General features: G+C 37.0%; 1 protein-coding gene and 1 long non-coding RNA gene across 5 annotated transcripts in view; one reads left to right on the top strand and one right to left on the bottom strand.

Annotated features, from left to right (window-relative positions):
- LOC135219874 (alkylglycerol monooxygenase-like) overlaps positions 1-5,597 on the top strand; it is a 30,590-nt gene extending 24,993 nt beyond the window's left edge. For 2 of the 4 annotated variants that reach the window (XM_064257009.1, XM_064257011.1), the window contains 6 exons: positions 634-758; positions 1,814-1,962; positions 2,386-2,655; positions 3,916-4,067; positions 4,173-4,424; positions 4,803-5,597. In XM_064257009.1, the coding sequence (XP_064113079.1) occupies positions 634-758; positions 1,814-1,962; positions 2,386-2,655; positions 3,916-4,067; positions 4,173-4,424; positions 4,803-5,087 (1,233 nt within the window). In that variant the 3' untranslated portion in view covers positions 5,088-5,597. Of the gene's footprint in view, positions 1-633; positions 759-1,813; positions 1,963-2,385; positions 2,656-3,915; positions 4,068-4,172; positions 4,429-4,802 lie in introns of all 4 variants that reach the window. The other 2 variants (XM_064257010.1, XM_064257012.1) reach the window with 2 other exon arrangements.
- LOC135219876 (uncharacterized) overlaps positions 1-26,716 on the bottom strand; it is a 39,315-nt gene that overhangs the window by 1,428 nt on the left and 11,171 nt on the right. Inside the window, exon 2 of the long non-coding RNA XR_010315522.1 lies at positions 9,343-9,874. This is a non-coding gene — a long non-coding RNA (uncharacterized LOC135219876). The remainder of the gene's footprint in view (positions 1-9,342; positions 9,875-26,716) is intronic.

The following is a 26,716-nucleotide window of genomic DNA, read 5'->3' as shown; positions in this document are numbered from 1 at the left end:
ATCGACAAGGAAGGGAAATGTAGCATAGATTTCTAGTTTGGGAACATTATAAACGACTTGAGCTCCTTAACATTCATTAACAACAATTTCCTCAAAAATTCTATAACATTTTGAAAAATATTTTTCATTCATTGTGCAAAGAGTGATAAGTGATAAAAGTTTACCCTTTTAGTTCCATGTTATTTCTTGTTAAAAAAAAAAAAAAAAAAAAAAAAAAAAAAAAAAAAAAAAAGGAGTAAAAAAAACACACACAAAATCCATGGTAAGCAATTAAAAAATGAAAGCTGTTAACAACTAATTGAAAGATGTTTACAATCCTTGATATTTGTAGTTGGCTGAGACACGCAAATCTTCATAGTATTTATTGGTTAAGAAAGAACGACATTTAAACGTAATCTCACACCACTTCCCACAGCCCGCCCCCCCCCCCCCCCCCCCCCCCCCCCCCCCCCCCCCCCCCCCCCCCCCCCCCCCCCCCCCCCCCCCCCCCCCCCCCCCCCCCCCCCCCCCGCCCCCCCCCCCCCCCCCCCCCCCCCCCCCCCCCCCCCCCCCCCCCCCCCCCCCCCCCCCCCCCCCCCCCCCCCCCCCCGCTCCCCACTTAAGTAATCTCTCTCTCTCCTATTTTTTTTTTAGGCAGTGCCGCTTTTTGTTGCCTTCATGACTTTAGAGGCAATTATAAGGAAATTTCAAGGTAAAAATGTTCGAGTCAATGCAAGTATATGTTCCTTTGGAATTGGCATTCTGCATGAAGCTACTGTGTAAGTACTGCGTATCCTGTCTCTAAAGTTTTAATTGTTAACTCACCGATGTTATAAAACCTAAATTATGAGTTGTTTAAAATTAAATAAACGAAAAATCCTTCGGACACTGGATACCTATGCTTGCACCAAAGGAATAAACTATTTCAAAGTAAATGATAGTTCTCAAGTCCTGACTGTAGACGGTATTAAAAATGTTTTTAAAAATGCCCTTTTACCAGTTTTAATGAACAACTCAAAAAGCTTGAATCCAAATTCAAATATTTTTTTAGATTCACCCAAAAAGCTAATTGGCACCTCATAGCCCCATGTATTGTAGTGCCACTAGCCTACAAAATTTCATTGAAATCCAATGGATAAAGTTATGATTTCATCCTGCACCATATCTATCTCAAAATCATATGACCTCTTTTGGCCCATAACCCAGTTCTCCACTTTATTTTAAATATCTGAGTAATATACTGAACGCAATTCAAAACCCAGATCTACATTAATCCTAATCAATATTTCTTATATATTTGAAATGTTTTGATGAAAATCATACCTCTATATTCTGGTCTACATTGGGACAAATCTCTTAACCCTATCATTCTTCCTTGAGTCATCCCAAATGATATTTCATGGATATGCTGAACAAAGAAAAATATCTTGAATTCAAATATAGATTCGCTGTCATCTCAAAAGCTGTAACATTCTTCATTACTTGATCAGTAAGCATCTGCAAATTTTCATTGAATTCCATCAAAATGACTTTGTAATATTTTTTTTATGAAAAATCGGATATACATCCACATTTGCATCTATTTCTGAATCTAACTAAAACTTATCAACTTGAAATCACCCGTATTATCTTAAATATCTTACGGATAAACAACTTAACAAATAGATATGGGTGATTGCATAACTTCCTAATAACTTTTCTGGGGACGGCATAGAATGTAAAATGATTATTTAATTTGGTTAAATTCTCAAAAAGCTGAAAATAGCTTTTAAACTACTAAAAAAAAATGTCATTTTATGTATAACTATACGTATTGTAATTTCAAAATTTCCAGTTTTCTGTCTGCGACCTTGATGTTCTTTGGATACCAGTGGCTGTACAAGTTCAGAATATTAGACCTACCCTGGGATTCCTTATACACTTGGTTTGGTGCCTTCATCTTCATTGACTTTTGCTATTACTGGATTCATCGAGCTAATCACGGTGAGAATTTTGTGAACTCACTAAAATCTTAAGACAATAAATATACGAAAGTTAAAGAGGCCATTAGATTATGAGCCTAACTTTGCAACTGCAATATTTATGTTCATTCCTTCACAATTTTCAAGTCCATTTTATAGAATTTATTTACTTCCTAAATAGGAGCTAAGAGAAGTCTCAAGATCTTTAATATGGTAGTTTCCGTAATGAATAGGAATTTATTAACTGAAGTAGAACCAGGAAAAACATTCCACATTGAATTATGGATGGTAAAACTAAACCATAATGATTTATTGATATTACTTGCCTTGCCTACTATATTTTAAGCTGCTAATATATGAATAGAAACTGAAAAATAGTCACCCATATCAACTACGAGTACAACATCGATATCTCGGTTAGTGATTTCTTTCCTCCACATATCAGAAGTCAACCTCCTCTGGGCTGCACACCAAGTTCACCACTCTTCAGAAGACTACAACCTCACAATAGCGCTGAGACTTTCCATATTCCAGAGGGCTGCATCCTTTGGATTCTATCAACCATTGGCCATCATTGGCTTCCCTTTCTCTATGGTCATTGTTCATGCTGCCTTCAATTACTTGTTTCAATTCTGGGTTCACACAGATTTGATAAGAAGTTTGGGCCCCCTTGAATATGTCATCATGTCACCCTCTCATCATCGAGTCCATCATGGTCAGTAACGTAGGATTCTAAGTAAACATTTTGATATATGTACCAGAAACCAAAACTGTTCACATTCAGAATGTCACAAGGAAGGCTGATTAGGCAAAATTCGTCTGTGCATAATGCAGGAAACAAAAAATCCTTCAAACTCTCAAGGTCATAGATACAAAACACTGATTTTTAAATAGAATGTCGGGGTCCATGTTACTTCTTTTTAATTTGCCCGTTCTCTTACTCAATGTTTATTATTTTTTTCTGCAGTCAGTGTGGAACATGATGGGGAAAAGCAATTTGGTGAGGTTAAATTATTTGCTTAACAAATATTGGATGATCACAGAAATTTGATTGTTTTACAAAGTTTGCATTTGTGAGTACTCTCTTAAATCATTCTTGGTTCCTGCATGGCCTTTTTTGATGTACTATATTTTAGGTGCATTCACAGTTATCCATTACAATTAAACAGCTCTTCTGTCTAATATCTGGAGTATACAAAAAAAATTTAAATATTGAGGGATAAGTATGAAATTCTATTTGTTGGTACTACTAAGTCTGCATTTTTTAGGTAAAAGTTTCTATAGCTATACAATATTAACTGGGATGTATCTCTCAACTGTTCAGTTGCAACATATATAGAAAAAACATTTGCGGCAAACCATGATTTTAGCCACTGGGAAAAAAAGTAAGTGTTAGCTAATGTATGGGAAATTAATCAGTTTCTTGGTTGGTTTACACCTCAAATCAATTAAGGTAATCTAACCTTTATAAGTTTTTTTTTTTAACATGGAAACATTTACACAAACACACAATGAATAAATAAAATCCCTTTAACTACAGAATAATCCAAAAACTTGGTTAAATGACAATACTCATAACCTAAAAAACTCAAAACCCCCACTTAACGAACATAAAATTACTTCTATATTTGAGGTAGACAGGCTACTTCAATGAATTTGAACAGCCCACCGAATTAAAGAAATGCTTCCTTACCAAGTATCCAGGGAAATGAATAGTTACTATTCCTACCTCTTTTAGCCTGACTTTAACCATATTTTCATTTTCTTGAAATAAAGATATTATGTTTATGCAATGGGCCATTAATTGTGTACTTTCAATCTACCTTTTATTACTTGAACAAAAGGTAGTACAGGGGTGTAGAACATTTTTATAACTAATAACGACATGAAATAGTGTGTTCTTTATAAATTCCTCTAAAGAACACTGAAAGTATTTCTCATGTCTTCACATTCAATAGCTGTTTTCTTTTTCAAGGTTCAAACAAATGGTGCCTAGACAAAAACTATGCCAGTGTTTTCGTCCTCTGGGATCGTTTGTTCGGTACATTTGAAGCAGAGAAAAAAGACGAGGAAATTGTCTATGGACTCACCGATCAACCTCAAACACACAATGCTGTTTACATGGAGGTAAGTTTTGCCACCAGTTTTCTGTAGTATTACCATGTATTAAAGGCCAGGTGCAATAATAACAATGTTGTGTTATTTTCATAACATAAAGTTTTTTCTTTACAGTTTTTCTACTTCAAACACTTGTACCAGAAAGCTAGAAGTATGACCACATGGAAAGACTCTCTGAAAGCAATCTTCTATGGTCCAGGATGGTCCCCCGGGACACCTCGACTGGGAGATCCAGCCACTTTTCCTGATATCAAAGCCCCGAGACAGAAATATGATCCTCCAGTATCGTTATGGCTTGCATTATACCTTATTATTCACACAGGCTTCATTTTCCTTGGCCAACAAACTTTGCTCCACTATCTGCCAGTAAGTGTCTGATACTTTAACTAGTTGCCACTTGTTCTTAAGTATCCTGATTTAATTTCTACTAAAATTGCCCAGCTTTCTATAACTTGCTGTGTAGTATAATATTATTTGAGAAGAAAAGAGCTTCAAATATTAAGGTTATAGAGTCACTAATGACCTCAAAAGTGAAATTCAGCCACTAAACACAAATCTGTAAAATTGTTTGTAGCCAGGTAATAGATTGTATAATAAATACAGAATAAAAAAAGAAAAGGTTTTGCCAGATTGTGGGAACAGGGAAATTTATTATGTATGTGAGATTCTAATGACATCTAAAGTCATCGTATTAAAAACAATTTTTTCATCTAATTCCAAATTCCATCTATTTTTCACTTGCAGGCAGCTTCGTGGGTGACAATTGTATTGGCTCTGTTTTGCATCTTTCTATCAGTAGCTGTAACAGGAGGCCTGATAGATAATAGTTGGTGGGCAGCACCAATGGAAGCTGTGCGTTGTGCTGCATATGTCACTTATGCATACAGCAGACCTGTCACTGGCATCCCCATTATTGATAGCATCGTTCTAACCTGTTTTGCGGCTTCCATGTTGATTTGGACTGTACATAGTGTACAACATTTATCAACTACATGGAAACCATCACAAAAACTTTCAAAATTAGAATGAAAATTTTAAAAAGTAACAAAACTTTCTGTGAAAGTCTCTCACTGCTGAAATTTTAGTATTGTACTGTGTATCAGTCATTGTTGAAGTTCACATGCAGAATAATAAGTAACGGATATAATTAAAAAATATTGTCGGAATGGCTTATATTGTAAGGACAACGCTTTTTCGTATATATTTTTTTATATTATTGTCCTAGCCGCGTTGTACCTTTAACCTTTATGTAAAGCACTTTCCGGCCTTTCCGTCGATGCATAAATCACACATGTCCGACGTTTGCAGTCTTAATTATCTCTGTATAAATGTCTCTGAGAAAACACAAATCGGCTATCACCGATCCCCGTTTCCTCTCTCTCACAAGTCAGACTACATTGCGGTCCGCACACTGTAATTATAAACCTGCCTTGACCTGTAATAAAGTTTTCTACGGGCTGCTCTAGGAGCAAGAGCCCGTTCTGGTATAAGGCCAGCTTAATCTCAAACAACAACTGTAATAAAGTTAGTACTGCGTTACCCGCCTTTTTGTCCATACCTCACTATATATATAATATATAATATATATATATATATATATATATATATATATATATATATGTATATATATATAGATATATATATATATATTATATTATTATATATATATATATATCTGTGTATATTATATTGATATATATATACATATATAATTTTCCCAGGATTTTAGGAGGAAAATGATAATAATCAGATGGATGCATCTGGTAACATTAGCCGAGATCTAGGCAGGAAGCGGGGAATTCAGTTCAGCAAAGAAGTTGAACTCTGTGAACAGACTTCGCACTCTTCAACTCGGCCTAAGCTTTAATCATGTTGTCTCAGAATACCGTTTTTAATTTTATTATAGGAATATATTTTCAAACGAAAGAGATATCAGAGACTTATTTGAGTGATATGAAATAATAATCTCAGTGAAGTAATAAATAACAGAGAATTAAGGAAGATTGACTTCCTTTCAGTCCGAGTCAAGTTCGGATGCAACATAGTAAGACATATTCTTCATTTCTTCTTCACACATTACACGCATCTAAAATCTGAAGGCACCAGCGTATTCAGGGAGATTGTATTGTATGAAAACACAAGTTTTATTTTATCTTGATGACATGAATTATTAAAAATCCAATGATAAATAAAAACAGGTGTAAAGAATGAAATGTTTCCTCTTCACTTTTACGCGTTGTAATTCCTTTGTGTTTTATCTTATTGGTTTCAGGAAAGGATGACATAGTTGTACAATTAATACCGAATCCTTTGGTATGACCAAAACTTTCCTATCTTGAGCAAAGCGTGAGATGATTGAAGAAATATAAACATATTGCTAGGTTTCCAAGCCGCAGACGAAAATAATGAGACTGAGCGAGTGGCCTACCTCCCGGTACCAGCCAATCAGCGGCCGCCAAAAAAACGTCTCGTAGGCACAAAAATCTACCTTAAGTGAATGGACTCTAGGTTGTCAACCTTATTAGAGATGGAAAACACTCGATTTACATGCTATGTTCATTAGCCTCTTTTCTATTTTCATATCGAGACGTTTTCGGTTGCAAATATAATAACAAGTCCATTGAGATGATTATATTCATTATAAAATATATGAGTTATTTCTTAATAAATAATTTTCCTTGTGGTTTTCTAAGGTAGTGTCGTCATTGCACCTCACGCAGTGCACTATAAAAGAAATATATATATATATATATATATATATATATTATATATATATACATATATATATATATATATATATATATATGTGTGTGTGTGTGTGTGTGTGTGTGTGTGTGTGTGTGTGTGTGTGTGTAAATGCTTTATTCATTAAAGACCTGCAGGTTCTGTTGCTGTTTCTGGAATTAACCTGGTAGTTCAAAGGGTCAAAAGTGTTTATCTGCTTGATACGGAAACTATCCATGTAAGTTTTAAGATTTGACCCCTCTCCCTTGGAAAATATGGTGAGGGCGCCCATGGGGATGCAGCATAAATTGATATCATCAGATGCTCAAATTATGGATGGTCTGTCCTGCCAATTCAATTATGGATGGTCTGCCCTGCCAATTCCACCACTTATCTATCAAGATAACTCAGTGGTGAGATTTTGTGGCTATTTCTATCTTAACTGTAATTCTGGAAGTTTGTTGGTAGATTATGGAGTAACCCAGATGTCAAAGTTTTTCTTATGTTGGTCTTTGTTTAAATTTTCCCGTCAATTTCTGGTCTGATATAATTAGCGAGTTTCGTTATTTTTGCAACGACTTGCAGAGGGAGCCGTTGTAAAGAAATAAAGGATCTCTGTTGTGTTATTTAGGGAGTTGAGCGACAGTCGAGGTTGTCTATCTTGTGACTATGAATGAACTTTATTTTTATCCAGTCTGTCATCCTCATCCATGACTTTCGACATTGCTCAAGGTAAAGATGATTGATGTTAGCCTTCCAGTTTGTTTGACATGTTCTTGTTGAGTCGGCCCTATTGTAGGTGAGAACTTTGAATGAGCTATGATTGCTAGGTACTAGTAGTAGTAGGTAGTACTACCTAGTACTAGGGTACAAACTACAAAACTCATGCTCAAATCTAGCCTAAGTAGCTATACCTAGTATATCGCAAATTTAGGCTAGGTAGGTTACAGATATGGGGAGGTAAGTAGTTAGATACTACCTAGGTATGTACTGCCTACTGTCTTTTATTCGTTTTACCATTCATCCCATTGGTTCTGATACTGAACACTGCCCATAGGAGTGGTGCTGGTGTAAAAGAAAAGGCACAGGATATTGGTACGGCAGCCGTATCCCGATTGCGGTAGATATTGGGGTAATTCTAAGCCCGCATTCCGCGGTACAGTAGACTATGGCAGTTGACGTTTCCCTATGTTATTTTACCTGCTGAACAAGAATTTGAAGTAGGGTAAAAAACCGCATGGTACAGGGGTGGACCATGTACGATCAATGTGTACAACCCCAAGAAAAGTACATTATAACGCGTCCTGACACCGGAGTAGAGGTCTTTAGCTCCGTTTCTCACCAACAACAAGTCGCGTCTGATGCCCATCTCCGATGTCAGGACGCGTTATAATGTACTTTTTTTGGGGTTGTATACATTAATCGTACATGGTCCACCCCTGTACCATGCGGTTTTTTACCCTAATATTTATTCGGTCGACTGTAATTAAAGCGTAATTTACCTTTGAAAACAACATGAAGGTATAAGGGGTGCGATGTACCAATGTACAGAGTTCAAAAGTAAATAACAGATTAGCTAGTTACAGTCGACTGGCAAAATATTACCTTAAACTCTTGTAAAGTAAACAAAATACTAACATAGGAAAACGTCAACTCCAGTAGTCTACTTAGACTGAACAAGCTTCGAAGTTTTGGTTCGGAGCCAAGAAACGTTAACAAACCGCCATATTTGAATGCTAGTAGGGGGTGTGGGATACGTAACCAACAGGGAGCCTTATGTCCTTTAAGGGGGGGTTACAGGGAGAGGAAGGCACAGGTACGAGTTGGTAAAGCCACGCTAGCATATGATGTGAAATAACAATTCCCAATAAATATCACCAAAATCAAGAGCGCTAAACCTTAGGAACACCAAAACAATTGATATAACTAAATAATGTACATAAAGATTAAGAACTTTGCCTTAAATATTACATAAACACCCTCCTTTGTAAGTCAAGCCTACATTCGTCGACAGAGGGCAAAAGGCCTGTTTTCTCAAAAGGCCGTGATTTTGACTGTACGTTACCAACCTTGGTATTTCTACAGAAGCAATCCGCGGTGGCTTAGACTATGGCAATTGACTGTTTCGTATGTTATTTTAGTTGCTGTAACTAAGCAGTAATTTACCTTTGAAAGTTACATAATAGCCGTACCAAACTCAAAGGTAAATTAAAGTTTAGTTCCAACCAAACAAAAAAAATATTCCTTACAACCCTTGTAAATCAACTAAAATAACGTAGAAAATGTCAATTGCCATAGTCTAAGTCACCGAAGAACGGTCCTATAGGACGGTACCAAGTATTCGTTACGGTGAGGGAAATGTAAACACAGCCGCCATGTTTGAACTCCCCAACCACCATGGAGCCATATGTTCACTAAGGGGGGGGGATAAGGTGGAAGGTACGAGTTGTCTTAGCAGCACCCCACTGAATAGTAACAGAGACCTTAACTTAACTTTCGGCAAAAGCCTAACACTCACTTTCCTAACAAATAATAATTAAGAATAATGTTTGGACCTTACCTTAAAGGGGTGGAGGGTACAAAGCAGCAGCTGCCTTTAAGAATACGTGGAGGCGGGTCTTGTGTTCCTCAAAATGCAGCTTGAAATAAGCAACAGCCAAGTACCCTACGAAGTTGTACATTCTCCTCCCGTATCTTGGAATCGACTGCCGGAGTTCTCTCCACCTCCTCTCGATTGTATTAGTATGGGCACCAGTTTCTGGGTCCACAAAGTTCATCGAGTGGTTGACTGTCAAGTGGACATAACCTTCATCTCCCAGGCAGTCATAAGCCCTCCAACAGTCAGAAATAATAGTAGTACCCGGCACAATGTATTCTTTGATAACTACAAGCAGAGTCCCACTTGTCCTGTCGGGTACGGGAACAATGAAAAACTCCCGGGTCTGCCTGCAGATACCACCGAACACCCACTGCCCTTCGATGAGGCGACCTACGTTGTATTTTCTTCTCCCAAACTTCGCCTCATCGATTTCAACAATTGTGCCGGGCCCACCAATTTGCTTCTTCTGTTGGAAGCACCAATTAACTATGACCTGAAATAAAAGTCAGTGTTAGGGGAGGTAATTAAGTAGGGTAAATTTCATAATAATACAAGGCAGGTTGTGTATGAGAGAGAGGGAGGGGGGGAGAGAGAGTGAGAGAGAAGGAGGGGGTAGGAATGGAAAAGGGTGAGGGGATAAGCAAAATACTTACTTCCCGGGAGAAGCTGGCCCAATCATTAATTGTTGAGTCCGACAGTCCAAGTTCTGTTCTGGCAAACTTTTAAGAAAAAAAATCACTCACATACAGGTATGCGAAGAACAGAACTGTCTCAACATCAAGGTGGGACCCAGAGAACCAAGTGCCCTTAAACAAGGAAAAGTAGTAAGAACAGCGTTTCTTTGCTTTCTTACTATGCGGTCGATAAGACCGGTCACACCTAAAGGTAAACATGGAGGGAAAAATACCAATTATAAGGGAAAAATACCAATTATAAACCTCAAAACATGAAAATATGGAGTAGGTCATAAATGGTATAGGTGTAATATAATATTGCCATTAATCTAGGGCCGGGTCATATCACGGTTACATGTAGAAACCAACAAACTACTCGTAAGATATTTACCTGAAGCACTTCTTTTGCAAATCATTCCCACAATGGGGGCAAAAGACCTGCTTCCTCAGGAGGCCTTGGTCCTGGCATAAACATATCAGCAACATATCAGCCGTTCATAATTACTTGAGTAATAGGCAGAGAAATCTTTGTAACTCAATGGGGGCAAAAGACCTGCTTCCTCAGGAGGCCGTGGTCCTGGCATAAACCGATTAGTCGTTCATAATTACCTGAGTAATAGGCAGAGAAATATTTGTAACTCGTGTAACAATTGTTACATAAAGTTGGCAAAGAGTTCCTGGTGAGGGGCTGGGGCGAGCGTGAAGTTGATGCACCAGTCGAAGCCATGGCGGCAGATTCAACAGTGTTGGAGTTGTACGGTTAGGAGGTGGTAGGAGGCCGGACCGTACAAAACAGGGTAGGGGAGGTGGGGTGGAGTAGTAAAAATGCTTTGATGCTATTGGTTGAGGCAGGGTGGAGCTGAGGTAAATGTACAAGCACTTAACAAAATAAGTTGGCAATTTTAAGGGTAATAAAAGGAAATGGGTAGTTAAGGAACTAAATGTAAATGTGGGATGGGTTCAAAATATGAATTAATACAAATACATATATAACGGGCCCAGGAGGGGGTGGGATTTAAGTCCTGGGTGGTAAATGTGTAATAGGGCCTAAAGTTGTTTTAATAAATACTAAATACCAAATCAAACATAGGTTACTAAATACCAAATTAAACATAGGTTACCATATAACAAAACTAATTTAACTTGTAGGGGATGTTGCCTGACCAGGGGAGGGGTTGGCCCTGCTGTACACCGCCTTAAAGAACCAAACCAACCTAACATAACTTAACCTAGCAGGGGATGTAACCTAACCTAGTAGGGAATGTTGCCGGAGCCCCTCGTACCCCCCCTTAAAGGCCTAACCTAACCTAGTGGGGAATGTAACCTAACCTAACCTAGTAGGGAACTTAATCTAGAGGGGATGTTGCCTGACCAGGGGGCAAAGCCCCCCCTTGAAGACCTAGCCTAGCCTAGTAAGGAATGTTACCTAACGAACCTAACCTAACCTAACCTAGTAGGGAAGTTAACCTAGTAGGGAAGTTAACCTAGTAGGGAATATTGCCTGACCGGGGGGCGAACCCCCCTTAAAGGTCTAACCTAACCTAACCTGGTAAGGAATGTAACCTAACCAAGCCTAACCTAGTAGGTAACCTAGTAGGGAATGTAACCTAAACAACCTAACCTAACCTAACCTAGTAGGGTACTTAACCTAGTAGGGGATGTTGCCTGACCGGGGGGGCTTCGCCACCCCGTATCCCCCCCCTTAAAGGCCTAACCTAACCTAGTAAGGAATGTAACCTAACCTAGTAGGGAATGTAACCTAACCAACCTAACCTAGTAGGGAATGTTGCCTGACCGTGGGGCAACCTAGTAAGGAATGTAACCTAACCTAGTAGGGAACTTAACCTAGTAGGGAATGTTTCCTGACCAAGGGGGCTTTGCCCCCCCATACCCCCCCTTAAAGGCCTAACCTAACCTAGTAAGGAATGTAACCTAACCAACCTAACCTAACCTAACCTAGTAGGGAACTTAACCTAGAAGGGTTGTTGCCTGACCAGGGGGGCTAACCTAACATAGTAAGGAATGTACCCTAACCAACCTAACCTAACCTAACCTAGTAGGGATGTTGCCTGACCGGGGGGGCTTCACCCCCCCATACCCCCCTTGAAGACCTAACCTAACCTAGTAAGGAATGTAACCTAACCAACCTAACCTAACCTAGTAGGGAACCTAACCTAGTAGGGAATATTGCCTGACCGGGGGGGCGAAGCCCCCCCATACCCCCCCTTAAAGGCCTAACCTAACCTAGTAAGGAATGTAACCTAACCAAACCTAACCTAGTAGATAACCTAGTAGGGAATTTAACCTAACCTAGTAGGGAACTTAATCTAGTAGGGAATGTTGCCTGACCGGGGGGGGGGGGGGGGCAGAGCCCCCGTACCCACCCTTGAAGAACTAAGCAACCTAGCCTAACCAGGTACCCCCCTTCAAGGAAGTAAAACTAGTAGATAAACCAACATATAACAAACTAAACCTAGTAGGGTATGTTGCCTAACCAGAGGGGATTGGCCCCCCCAGTAGGTAAAATGACATATAAACCTAACTTTGAAGGGTGTGGAAGTGTTGTAAAATGTTAAAAGTAACCATACATAACTGCATAATAGTAAGGAAACTGGAAGGGAGGTGTAAATTGTAATGTCTGTATAACGGCATAATGGAATATATTTAAATGTAGGTTTTATAATAATAATGGCAAACTATATATTTAAATGTAGGTTTTATAATAATAATGGCAAACTTTAATCTAGGTATTGGTATGGGTGAGAAATGCATTATAAACGGTGTAACGTAAAGAGCCAGTCGTGAATACTGGAAAGGGGAGGGATTGAGTTGTGTATAAATGATATAGGGAGTGTGTATGTAATATGCAACGCAATGTACAATTTCACGTAACAGGTAGGTAGGTAGGTATCGAAACGTCCTAAAACCTAGTTCTAGTATCAACACTTAGGCATTTTTAAGTGTCTGTCCTCAATTATAACATAATATTTCAAATTATATATGGTGAAATTATTAGGTGGGGATATTTCAAAACAGTTATTATACAAATACTATGGAAAAAGGAAAAGGAATAAACACTAGAATTCACATAACATGTTTAATAAACAAATTAGGTAATGCTTTTATGTAACTCAACGTATGGTTACCAGCCAGGGTTCCCAGATGACACCACTACCAACCAACCAAAGTCTACCATGAAACCAGTCAAAATCCCGCCAAATGGAAATCCAAACCAACCCAAATAACCGCCAAATATATGTGCGTTATATTTACCTTAATAAATGCATATTTTTTATCATATATATGCTTGTATAGCGGCATCATAGTTTTAGTTACATAATATAAACTAAAATAAGAATACAGAAAAAAACGAGAATGAATTAAAATTTTGAAATGAGGCTCGCTCTCCGAGAATCCGGCGGCCTGTTTTGTGGTCATCTGGTGTGTGTGTGATTTTTTTTTTATTCCATCTACATATTTTGCTTAAATGTTACAAAGTTTTTACTGAAAACCTATTCAAATTCCCCACATTTTCCTGAAAACCTTTAAAAATTCCCAATCTGGGGACAGATTCCTCAAACGTGGGATCACTGTTTAGCTCAAATAGAAAGTTTCTAAAAACCAGCCAAAAAACCACTAACCAGCCAAAGTGAATTTTTACCCACCAAATTAGAAAAAAAAAAGCCACATTTGGTGAGAAACCACTAAATCTGGGAACCCTGTTACCAGCCAATCCTTCACTCAGTCCGGTAGCAATGTAGGGGTCATACTGTAACGTGTTTGGCTAAATACATGTATCCCTCCCGTAAACCACCATTTTTTTCCTCACTAAGAAGTCTGAGTTTAGGCCAGAAGCTCCCTTACAGTTAGCGCATGCGCAGTAGCTGATGTGGAACGGCTCCACTATCGCTATACTCTGTTTTTTTTCATCTGTCCATCTGCCTGTGGTATATTTGTATGGTAACACTGCGTCCCTGGCTTTAGATAGTTACGCTAATTGTAAGTTTAAGGTAAATAAAAGGATATCTGGGTGTACATTTGTAACTGAAAAGTGTTTTAATAATTTACTGTATGCGAATTACACCGTTAATATTCGAAATAGGATATTATTATAATCGTTGAATGTAAGCTGAATGCAACTATCTAAAGCCCGGGACGCAGTGTTACCATACAAAAACACCACAGGCAGATGGACAGATGAAAAAAAAACGGAGTATAGTTTTGTTATCTCTTATTTCCGCCTGTATTTCGTGTTATTAAACGTGATAAATGTTGGAAATACCACAATAACACGGCAAAGACTCCCCCCAAGTGGTTTCTCCCCACCCAAAACCCCAGTTTCCACTGGGGGTCCCCCTTACCGTAGGATAGAGTTGGGGTTTTGTCCCCACCCAAAACCCCGGTTCCCAATGGGGGTCCCCTTTACCGTAGGATAGAGTTCAAAGGTAAATTAGTGTCGTCCGAATAAATATTACTTCAAATTCTTGTTCAGTAGGTAAAACTGCATAGAAAAACCGCAACTGCCATACTCTGGGCCGCCGCGGATAGGTACACGAGATCTACCCCAACCTTTCATACTGCCCTGAGTAATGGACTGAAAAGTCCTTATAACTAAGGAAACTGTTAACTCAAGTACTGGGTAGAGTCGAGTTGAGTTGGTAATGGACTTGGAGGAGTGGGAGGTGCCAGGGAATTATTCGGCAATCGTGGTCGGTTGATTAATGAAATGAAATACACGGCCCGGCAAGCATTTTCAGGAGAAAATTGGGGTGGGGTTGCGCGAAACAGGGTAGGGAGGATTGGGCGGGGTAAATATTTACGTTTAAAAAAAAACATGAACGCTCTACCCAGATCTTCACAATGACGGGAAAGAGGAAAAAACAGACAAAAAAGACAAAGTCTGCAACCTTTTGAAAAGAAGGAATTGCAGATTTGGAGAAAGATGTTACTACAAACATCCTAAGGTATGTCACAACTATGAAATATATGGTAAATGTGCATACCTAGACGGCTGTGAGGATGATTGCAGAGATCTGCATCCAAAAATATGCAAAAACCTAAAAGAAGGAAAAGGATGTAAGTTCGACAAAAAATGTAAATATATGCACCCTGTAGCCATGAATCATAATCAAATAAATAATCAATCAAGTAATAAAATCCAAAATAAGAAAGAAACAAATAAAGAGAGGAATAAAGAATATCAGGTAAAAGAAAAAAGCAAGCCATCAACGCGATATGCAGTGATGTCAGCAAAAAATTTCAAAGCCTCAGCTCCAAGATACTACTCAAGAGATAATAACTGTGTTTATTATGCAAGAGGATATTGCAGATACAGAGAAAATTGCAGATTCAGACACAAAATTAATAATGATGATGAAGGAAGATCAAATATTATGGAAAAGTTGGATTTTTTAATGTCAGAATTTCTGGAAATGAAAAAAAGAACAACATACCAGAACAGAAAAGAGACATGGGAAAATCCTTATTATTACCCATATTAAATGAAGGAGAAAACACACAAACCATCATAGTGATGAATGCGCAGGGTTTAGTTATGAGTAACTCTAAAAGAAAAACAAGTACTTAGAAGAGCTAACCCAAATTGAAAAGAAAATAGATATAATGAATATAAGTGAAACCTGGTATTCCCAAGAGACTGGGAATGATGATCAAATAAAACGGTTCCAAACTTATAGATCAAATAGAAAAAATAGGAATCAAGGGGGAACCGCAATATCTGGAGACTTCAACTTTCCTTTCATAGACTGGAAAAAACGAATAGGAGATTGTGGTTGTACTTTATACATATAAAAAAGAGAGTAATAGTAGTGCAGAAGATAAGAGGCAATTCGAAAAGCTATTAGATATGCTACTAGAATACAACATTCAATAAATAAATCACCTGCCAACAAGAAAGGAAAATACTTTAGACCTAGTATTTGTGAACGAGATGAATTATGTTAAAGAAATAATAGTTTATAATGCGAGTATTTCAGACCATAATGTCATAGAATTAACAGTTCCATTCCAAAGCAAGTGAAAACAGAGATAAGCAAGAAATGAAAAAGTGGGAAGGATATGGAAAATACAACTTCTACAGTAAAAATATAAAATGGTCAGAAATAAATGAAGAATTAAACAAAGATTGGGATAACATTTTCGTAAGTGATGACATAAGGGTAAATACGGAGATATTATATAAAATAGAGAAAATAGTGGATAAATATATACCGAAGAAGAAAAGTAAACATCAGTCATGCATACCAAGAGACAGAAGGATCATCTTGTTCCAGAAAATCAGAAAGTGGAAAAAGGGTCTTGCAAAAGAAAAAAATGCATGGAAAGTTATAGAACTAAAAAGTAAGATAGAAAAATGCAGAACAAAGGATTATACAATCAAAAGAAAATGAAAAACGGGACTTGGAAGAAAAAACTCTAATAAATATCAAGCAAAACCCCAAACTATTATACTCATACGCGAAAAAGATGAATAAAAGAAGAATAGAAATAGGCCCTCTAAGAATTGAAGGGAGATTAACGAATGAAAAAAAGGAAATTTGCAACATATTGGCAGAACGATATAAAAGAGAATTCACCCCTACAATAGATATAGAAGTAAGGGACGAAAATAGTGAATATTTAGCTGACATAGATATTAATGAAGCTGATATTGTGCAGGCTATTAATGAAATTAAAAAGGGAGCTGCAGCAGGGCCTGATGGAGTTCCTGCTATTTTGTTAAAGAAAGTAGTTCATTCTATTGCAAAGCCACTTGCAATATTATTAAGACAAAGTGTAGATACAGGCACGATTCATGATGAGCACAAATTAGCATATATTACCCCTACATTCAAAAGTGGATCAAGACTAGAGGCAAGTAATTATAGGCCTGTGAGTCTAACATCACATATTATGAAAGTGTATGAAAGGGTAATGAAGAAAAATATTATGAAACATTTAATAAAAAATAATCTGTTTAATATAGGACAACATGGTTTCGTACCCGGAAAAAGTACACAAACCCAACTGTTAGTCCACCATGAAAACATATACAAAAATATGAAAAGCGGAAATGAAACAGATGTGGTTTATCTAGACTTTGCAAAAGCTTTTGACAAGGTAGACCATAATATATTATCGAAGAAAATTAGAAAACATAATATAGTGGATAAAGTAGGAAGATGGTTAAAAGAATTTTTACACAACAGAAAACAGATAGTTATTGCAAACGATGAGAAATCGGATGAAGCTAAGGTAATTTCCGGTGTGCCACAAGGTACGGTGTTAGCTGCATTACTGTTTTGTTATTATGATTGCAGACATAGACAGTAATGTTAAGGACTCGGTAGTGAGTAGTTTCGCCGATGACACAAGAATAAGTAGAGAAATTACTTGTGATGAAGATAGGAACGCGCTACAAAGAGACCTTAACAAAGTATATGATTGGGCAGAGGTAAATAGGATGGTATTTAACTCTGATAAATTTGAATCAATAAACTATGGAGACAGAGAAGGAAAGCTATATGCATATAGGGGACCTAATAATGAGACAATCACAAATAAGGAAGCAGTTAAAGACCTTGGTGTGATGATGAATAGGAACATTGTTATGCAACGATCAAATAGCAATTCTATTGGCAAAATGTAAAGCAAAAATGGGAATGTTGTTACGGCACTTCATAACAAGAAAAGCTGAACACATGATTATGCTTTATAAAACATATGTTTGTAGTCCACTTGAATATTGCAATATGATATGGTACCCACACTATCAAAAGGATATTGTACAAATAGAGAGTGTACAAAGGTCCTTTACAGCTAGAATAGAAGAAGTTAAGGACCTTGACTTCTGGGAAAGACTACAATCCTTAAAATTATACAGTCTAGAAAGGAGAAGAGAATGCTACATGATAATTCAGGCATGGAAACAGATAGAATGAATAGCTGAAAACATCATGGAGCTAAAAATATCAGAAAGAGCAAGCAGAGGTAGATTAATAGTGCCCAAAACTATACCAGGAAAAATAAGGAAAGCACACAGGACATTAATCCACTACGCACCAGCATCGATAATGCAGCGTCTATTCAATGCGTTGCCAGCTCATCTGAGGAATATAACAGGAGTGAGCGTAGATGTGTTTAAGAATAAGCTCGACAAATATCTAAACTGCATCCCAGACCATTCAAGATTGGAAAATGCAAAATATACCGGAAGATGTACTAGCAACTCTCTGGTAGACATTAGAGGTGCCTCATACTGAGGGACCTGGGGCAACCCGAACAAGATGTAAGGTCTGTAAGGTAAGGTCTCTCTCTCTCTCTCTCTCTTTTTTTTTTTTTTTACTGGGATGAGAGAATTTCTATGGTAATGTGTATATGTTTATTAATATTTTCATATAATAATATTATTAATAATATAACTAATTTCAAAATTCATGTGTTAGTATTTTAAAGAAATACAATAATCTATCCATTTCACTCTTTTAAATAAGGATAACTCTCTCTCTCTCTCTCTCTCTCTCTCTCTCTCTCTCTCTCCACATGAGATACGCATGTCATAGTGGTAACTCTCGCCCTCTGTTCGGCATGGAAGTTTATGTATACAATATATCTTTAAGGGCATTGCTACATTTTATGGTGAAATAATAATATACAGTACTAGTTTTCAAATAATATTAAGTTTAATGAGAGTAAACAATAACATTCTCTCTCTCTCTCTCTCTCTCTCTCTCTTACAGAGATGTATGCATTTTGTATGATAAATGATTTACTAATTTTCAAATATCAATATTAATGTAAACAGCAATAATATCAATTCATTAAAGAAAATACTAAAGTGAATTAGTAAAATTTTAGTTTATAAATTAAAAAATTATGTAAGAATGAAGGAAATCCCAGTCTTCACGCATCTTTCTTTCGAACTCCAGGTACCAAACTGACGACCAACAGCTGTCAAATATATCAAGTAATGTGACAGGAGGGGAAGGAGAGTGTTTCTCTCTCTCTCTCTCTTTACTGAGATGAGAGATTTTTATGGCAGTACATGTATGTATATGTTTATTAATATTTTCAAATAATAATAATTAATAATAATAATATAACTGTAATTACAAAAATCATATGTGATAGTATCTCTCTCTCTCTCTCTCTCTCTCTCTCTCTCTCTCTCTCTCTCTCTCTCCCTCTCCTTTTTTTTTTTTTTTTTTTTTTTTTTTTTACTGGGATGAGAGAATTTCTATGGTAATGTGTATTATGTTTATTAATATTTTCATATAATAATAATAATATTAATAATATAACTAATTTCAAAATTCATGTGATAGTATTTTAAAGAAATACAATAATCTATCCATTTCACTCTTTTAAATAAGGATAACTCTCTCTCTCTCTCTCTCTCTCTCTCTCTCTCTCTCTCTCTCTATCGCCACATGAGATACGCATGTCATAGTGGTAACTCTCGCCCTCTGTTCCGCATGGAAGTTTATGTATACAATATATCTTTAAGGGCATTGCTACATTTTATGGTGAATTAATAATATACAGTACTAGTTTTCAAATAATATTAAGTTTAATGAGAGTAAACAATAGCATTCTCTCTCTCTCTCTCTCTCTCTCTCTCTCTCTCTCTCTCTTACGTATGTTTATTTGTTTTGTATTATAAATAAATGATTGACCTTATAACTAATTTTCAAATATTGATAAGATTAATAAAAAAAATAGCGATTCCCAGTCTTTTTATCCACTTGGAGGAAGGAGGGCGGGGGAGTAAATGACAGTTTGATATACTATTGGCGGAGGGGAAGGAGTCTGAGTGTAGGAGTTATTCTCTCTCTCTCTCTCTCTCTCTCTCTCTCTCTCCAATATTATTCTCTCTGTCTAAGGAATAATTCATAATTTCACTCTTGATTGTCAGATATATGATGTTGCCATTCAATGCTCTCTCTCTCTCTCTCTCTCTCTCTCTCTCTCTCTCTCTCTCTCTCTCTCTCTCTCTCTCTCTCTCCGTGTATGTGTTATTGGCTGTAGGTATATATTTTTAATGGTAAAATGTTTAAGATTACTTTGAAATTATATTAATAATATAACCTCAAAGATTAATACAGTAATAGGTTAGTAATTTTAGGTATATTTGTTATTTAAGGTATACATTTGGTATCTGACCTTTCAAGATAGGCAGTTATAAGGATTTTTAGTGGTGGTTCTAACTATTTGCGGGTTTTAGCTATTCACGGGGGTGTCTGGTACACATCCCCCGCGAATACAGGGGAATACTGTAGTACCTTCTGAAACTCAGGAGGGCCTTTCGGGCCTCCTAAGAGTTTCTGATTATAATTTTGAAATGACTAGTGATATTGTTGTTGGCAACGAAACACGGGGTTGGCATTATCACCAAAGAAGGGGGAACAAGGGGGTTTCTTTCTATCTTGTTTCATTTAATATGTAGGTGCTTGAGGGTATTTGTCATGCACTCGATAACTATAAGACGAATGCATTCCAGGGTGGAATGTGTTACCAGGCAACTCTGCCCATGGAGTCGAGTGAAGAGCAGAGCACTACCTTCTCACTGAGTTTTTGTTCATCATTGTATTGTTTCTCCTCTGTTGAGGGTTGACTTTATGGAGGAGTGATGTAGTGGTTGCACTTGACAACGTTCTCAAGGGTTGCTTGTAAGAGAGAGAGAGAAGTTGAGAGTGGCTGGTTGTTTTGGGTATTGTCTCATTAGGTAGTTTGTGTTCGTTGGAGGCAATAGGAAGAGTTTGGATGTTTTGTGTATTTGTTATATCATGTTTTATGTATATTTGTTGTTGTTAAGATAGTATGGGGAAGGTTTGTGACTGTGGTTTTCCGTTTTGAGAGAGAGAGAGAGAGAGAGAGAGAGCATGAATGGTGAATGGTTGGTTAATGAGTGAATTGCTTGTGTCGCTGAGCCTTGATGGAGTCAAAAGTGAGCAGTCTGTATTTGGCAGTTTTTGGGATAGTCAGTCTGGTCAGAGGTAGTGAATTGCTGTTGTATGTTTTCTGGATTGTTTTGATATTGTGTAATTGAGTTTGTTGTGCTTGTGTCCGTCAGAAAGTTGTTGAGCTTGTGAGTGTCTGTTGTGTTTGATTTGTGAGTTGTTGTGTTTGTGAGTTGTTAACTCTTGATGTTGATTGGTGTTTGTTTGTGTTGTTGATTTATTATGTTTTGAGGTGTGCAGTCTCGGTGTTGATTGGTGCTTGTTTGTTTTGTTGATTTGTTGTGTTTTGAGTTGTGCAGTCTCGATGTTGATTGGTGTTTGTTTGTGTTGGAATTGTGGTGTTTGCTGAGCTGTGTTAAGTTTTGGTGTTGTAGGTGTTTGTTTGTGTTAGTGATTTATCGTGCTTTGTATTGTCTTGGTGCTTGTTTGTTTTGTTTTTGTTTTTTAGTGTTCAATGGGAGTTGATGATAGTGGTTTGATATTTTGTTCACTGGTAGTGGTGGAGTTGTTTTTCGACAGCCATATTACAAGAAAGCACAGCTTCTCACCCTGATTGTGTCAAGTTTCCTGGTGAGTAAATGTGTTTGAGATTGTGTTTAGTAAATGTGTTTGAGATTGTGTTTTTTGCCTTACTGAACCAAGTGTCCTGTTAGTAATTAAAGTATTGTAAAGAGGAAAGTGTGGCTAGGGAAAATTTGTAAGCCAGTAGTGGTTAACGTAAATGTGGGGAGGTCTTGCTTGCTTTTGTTATTTTTTGCTTGTGATCCCGCCACAACTTCTAATTCGAATCTCTGCCCGGCATCACAGACTTTTGTTTCTGGTTGGTTCTGGATTCTCGTATATGATTTCTATTTTGTGCTCCAATTTACCATTGCAAGTATTATCAGACAGAGATATGACTCATTAGACTCATTATCATCTTTCTGTTTACCCCACAGTACAACAGAAGTCTGCAAGTCATCTGCTTCCTTGCAATTTATCCATAAGCCAATGCAATGATTCAGAATGATTTTTTAGGCAAGCGGTTTTTTGCCTTCTATATATTTTTTTGCTAATTCGTAAAGTGTTAAACTTCTAGTTGTTCAACCCGAATTGGAATGAATGTTGGAAGACTTAGCCTGCCCTGTTAGCTCTGCTTCCAGTGTAAGAGAAGAGTTCCTCCCAGAACCTGTCTCTTCCCCTCCCTAAACGTGTTGCCTTCCATTTTATATGGACTTCATGTATGAGACAAACTCAGTGTTGTGGAGTGTTTTTTTTTTTTTTTGTCCTACTTTGAAGCAAGCAAAGCTAAGGATGTAAGAACAGCCTCTACTTCCTTAGTTTTCATACTTTTTTTGCTCTTTACGCCCATTCTGCTAACGAACTACCAGAGGCGTAAGCGATCTTCTCTTATATTTTTTTATCAGCTTAAAAAGTTTTGAATCTTCAATACCTCAAGACCATTTTTAGTGACTGGCATGGCATTACGGAAGGAAGCACATGATGTTCTCCTATTATTATCTCTTCACCTTTTCAGTAAGGTGCTGAGTTTGGACAGCCAGGGGGTACACACCCACCACTCTCAGAGGATGGGTTTTGACTATTTCAGTGTAGGTGTCAGTGTTCTGGTTGTTTTATTTTGGTGCTGTTGCTGTGCCCTGGGCAAGGACGGGCACCTATAATACTTTGCTAGTCATAAGGGCATTCCCCTCACTGCTAAGTTTTCCCTATGTAGGAGGCGACCCTTGGCTCTACTGCCACGCCTCTGCGAGTTTAGATGAGCACCAACCAGAGGCAGTATTTATCTGCATAGCTCTGTTAACAGATAGGAATAACAAGCATTGTTTATTCAATGCTAACAACTTTTCTTTTTCAAATTCATTACATGACTTAATGCTTTGGGGTAGAATATGTCCATGATCCCACCTCCTTTCAATGTGGAATCAGCTAGTTAAGTCCTATATACAAAAATATTTTTTTTAAATGTGACTATGTATATATTTACCCAGTAATTATATGATCGGAGCCCACCAGCCTCCCCTCTTGATGGACATTATGCATAAAACAGAATGAAGTGCTCAGCTAAGTCATTCCTAGTATTGCCCGTTGGGGGACAGCACTGTATACCTACACTGAGCAATCGAAGTGCTACCTGCGAAAATTGAATTAGGCTACCGTAAGTGGTAAACTAATAGATATATAATTATTGGGTAAGTATATACAAAATCTTATTTTATTATAAAAAAATATATATAGGAAAAGGTTATTATTCATTATATGAAATGCTTTTAAATTGAAATATGACTTAAATATGTCTTGTTGTGAACTAGATTTAAGTTATTTTTTGTTAATAGATGGTGTCAGGAGCATGTTTTTTGTGTAAAAAACAGATTCCATTCGCTATTTTCATCCCACTTCATAATAATAATACGAGATTTATGTATTATGTAATCTGTTATCAGCGTGAAAACAGCAGTAAAATGTGTTCTTTTATTGCATGTTTTTTTTATTAAAATATTTCTTTCTTGACTATTATTTGTGGTAGAGTTGTATCAATGTTGCTGATGCATGATAATTTATAGGCAATAGCAGTGTAAACATTTGTTTTCTTAGCTTCAGCTACAACTGCAGTTGTTGTAGCAAAACAACTGTTTTCGTTCAGTTTTTTATGGCTGTAGCATTTAAGCAATGAATATAACTTTACTAACGATACTTTCATCATTCTATTTTGCTTTTTTAACTTATTTAACTAGAAGATATATTAAATAAAGAGATGGAGAAAACTTTAGTATTCTGAAAAAAGTGACTTTTCTCTCTCTCTCTCTCTCCATTCTAGGCCAAGATTTACCAGTAAGTTCATCGAGTCTGACATTAAAAATTTGTAGAACTACCACGCAGACCATAGTAAATGGTTAAGCAAATGAAATTCCACATTTTCATTAAAAAGTTATAACATATTAGGGCAAAATATCTGTCTGTGACACTGTCTAAGCATAAGGTGGATTGTGGTACCCGTATACTTTTGAATTTCGGTTTGCCCCAGGAACAGAACCCGTTGGTAACTGGGGCTGCCTGTACTTATATGCTCGGTAATTTTGATTAAAATACTTTTCTCTCCAATTTTTATTTACGGTTGAGTTTGATGCCATATCAAAGTTTACAGGAGTTAAATCCATGTTGCCAATGGACAGTAATTTATAGTTATGCAGCTTGAACACTTCACAGTTTCAGCTATAATTTGCAGTTTAAAGAGGAACTTCTGGTTGCCTTTTAGGTGTTCCATATATGAAATATATACATTTTAAAATACAGATAAATTCCATATCTGTAAATAAACCCATGACCTAAGGGGTCATTGGCGAATTAGGAGTGTCACCGCATAACCATAAACAGGACGTGAAACTAGACCATGCTATGCAATGCTTGTAGCCTGGTTTGCGTTTGCACGTCCTATCATTTTCTGAGTTTGTAAACTAATCACAACACCTTCCATGGGAAGCGGTTGACCTGTTAACCCACAGCGGAAACTCATGACTACCGAGCCAGCAGGCTACTTGTTCATTTTATATGTAAAACGCTGAGATAGCTAATGTTGCGCTATCGACGCGATGCTCCTATATTTCAGTTCACTTTAGATTCCTCAACGGAGCGGTCATCCGACCAAACCATCTCTATACTCCAGTGATGGAGCTAAGAAATAAAGTTGTTAAAGTTATACTCAGTCCGTTTGAGTCATCTCCCTTATTCTAAAGAAGAACCAAATCTACTAGATATCACTCAGACGAGAAGGGAAAGTAGAACCAACAATGCTTACGAACAACAGTCGTAAGAAAAGACATACAAACTGTCGCTGTCTTATACCATTATAATCAATAGACAAGCGGGCAGTTATATTTGTAGAACCCCTGGTGAAAATTTTTTTTGAAAGGGGTGTGTTTCTTATTTTTTACAACCCATTTTCTATTGCACCGTGGGCACAGCCATTTATGCATGGGTCATCTGTTATGCATGACATTCTGTCGTGGTAGGCTCAGACAGGCGGAAGTATTCTGAGGGCACAACATCTTCAGATAATACCCTTTTTGGTGTGTATTTGTCAGCTGAAAATGATTGATTGACATGGTAAATAAAGAAGTAGCCTGAAGTAGGCCTAGTTAGTCATACAGCCCTAAATTCTAAAACTCCATTAATTAAACTAGTTAAAAGGACTAAGTGAAGGACCTCATCAATTCATGGGCACACACACACACGTTTAGAAAATTGCCGTTCACACCACGCACATGGCGATTGACAAGAATAAATTTAAATTCAAAGGCATACAAGTGGAGGCACCATAGTATAGAAAGCGGTAGATAGCCACCCTATCTTTGTCGGTACCATGGTCTGTTCAGAGGGAAATTAGGTTCCCAAAACATATATAAATTTCACAGCGATACCTAATAACCTGCTCCTACTGTCATCTTTTAAATCTGTTGGCAAGAAATGGTCCAAACAGAAAACGGTTTGCGTCGTAGGTAGAAAAGTTTGCCAGAAGTATTGGCACAACCAAACGCCATATAAGTTGGATAATTGACACTATTTGAATACTATTGACCTAAAACACAAGGACAACACCGCTTGTTGCTGTGAGGCGACCGCGACACTATGTCAACATAATCAAATCCTGGATGAATGGCACTCTCCATTGAAGTACCTTGGCGCTAATTTGAAATTAAATTATAAAAAATTGGGATTACGTACAGATTCAAGGATTGGCTTGTTAAAAGTTGTTTGAAAAAATTTAATGGCTATTAACCAGAAGTTCCCCATTAAATTTAGTAAAACAACATACTATATTTCCTTATTGATCTTTTCTACATAGCAAATAGAATACGATGGTTGAAATGCAATGCAGTTGTTCTTAGCAAAACAGCTGTTACTCCTTCGGTTGTAACACTACTAACAATACATTTATCAATCTCTTTTACATTTTTAACTTATTCAGCTTGAAGATGGGATAAAGAGATGGCGGAAAAGATGTTACTACACGAGTTACACGATAAAATCACAAGTATAATTGGTAAATTTTTTTATTTTACTAATATTTTCCAAGTTTATTGGACAGATAAGTAGAATTTATTGTTACTGTTTCTTCATTAATTTACATTGCTTTCAATTCTAAAAATTATGCTAAAGCTTTTATTGTTATGCAGTTCATAATTTAAATTAACAATAAAGCTCTGTTTTACTTTACGGGTACTGTTTGTTTACATAAATACACAGTATGTATGTACATGTAAGCCGTATCGCAACTCAAGTTACTAAAAGAATACTCAGTGTTTTGTAATGGTTTGGGGTGTATTTCTATTTGAAATTATTTCTAATTGTTCAAGAATAATAATTTATCATATAATTTTGTTAGAACTATTAAATTAAGCAGTAAACTGGTAAAATAGGCAGTAATAAGCATTTTACAGTAGTTTAGGGGTACAGGGTATAAATATACCTGGTCTTTATAGCAAAAACACGCATTCCCCGATATACACAGTGAAATATCAGAGTTTCTTTTATAGCGGTGTTAGCTCGGACACTTTTAGCTGTTATCTCGGTGAGCTACTGTACACTCGACAAGGAAAATGAAGATACAGTTTTCATTAGCTTTCGTTCATTGAATTTCCATTTGTTTTTACTGAAAAGACATATTGCTAAATTTACTCTAGAATATGAAAATACACTGCAAATTAT

The sequence above is a fragment of the Macrobrachium nipponense genome, chromosome 1, assembly GCF_015104395.2.
Source record: "Macrobrachium nipponense isolate FS-2020 chromosome 1, ASM1510439v2, whole genome shotgun sequence".
NCBI classification, from domain to species: Eukaryota; Metazoa; Arthropoda; class Malacostraca; order Decapoda; family Palaemonidae; genus Macrobrachium; species Macrobrachium nipponense.
This window is presented reverse-complemented; position numbering and strand designations above follow the sequence as displayed.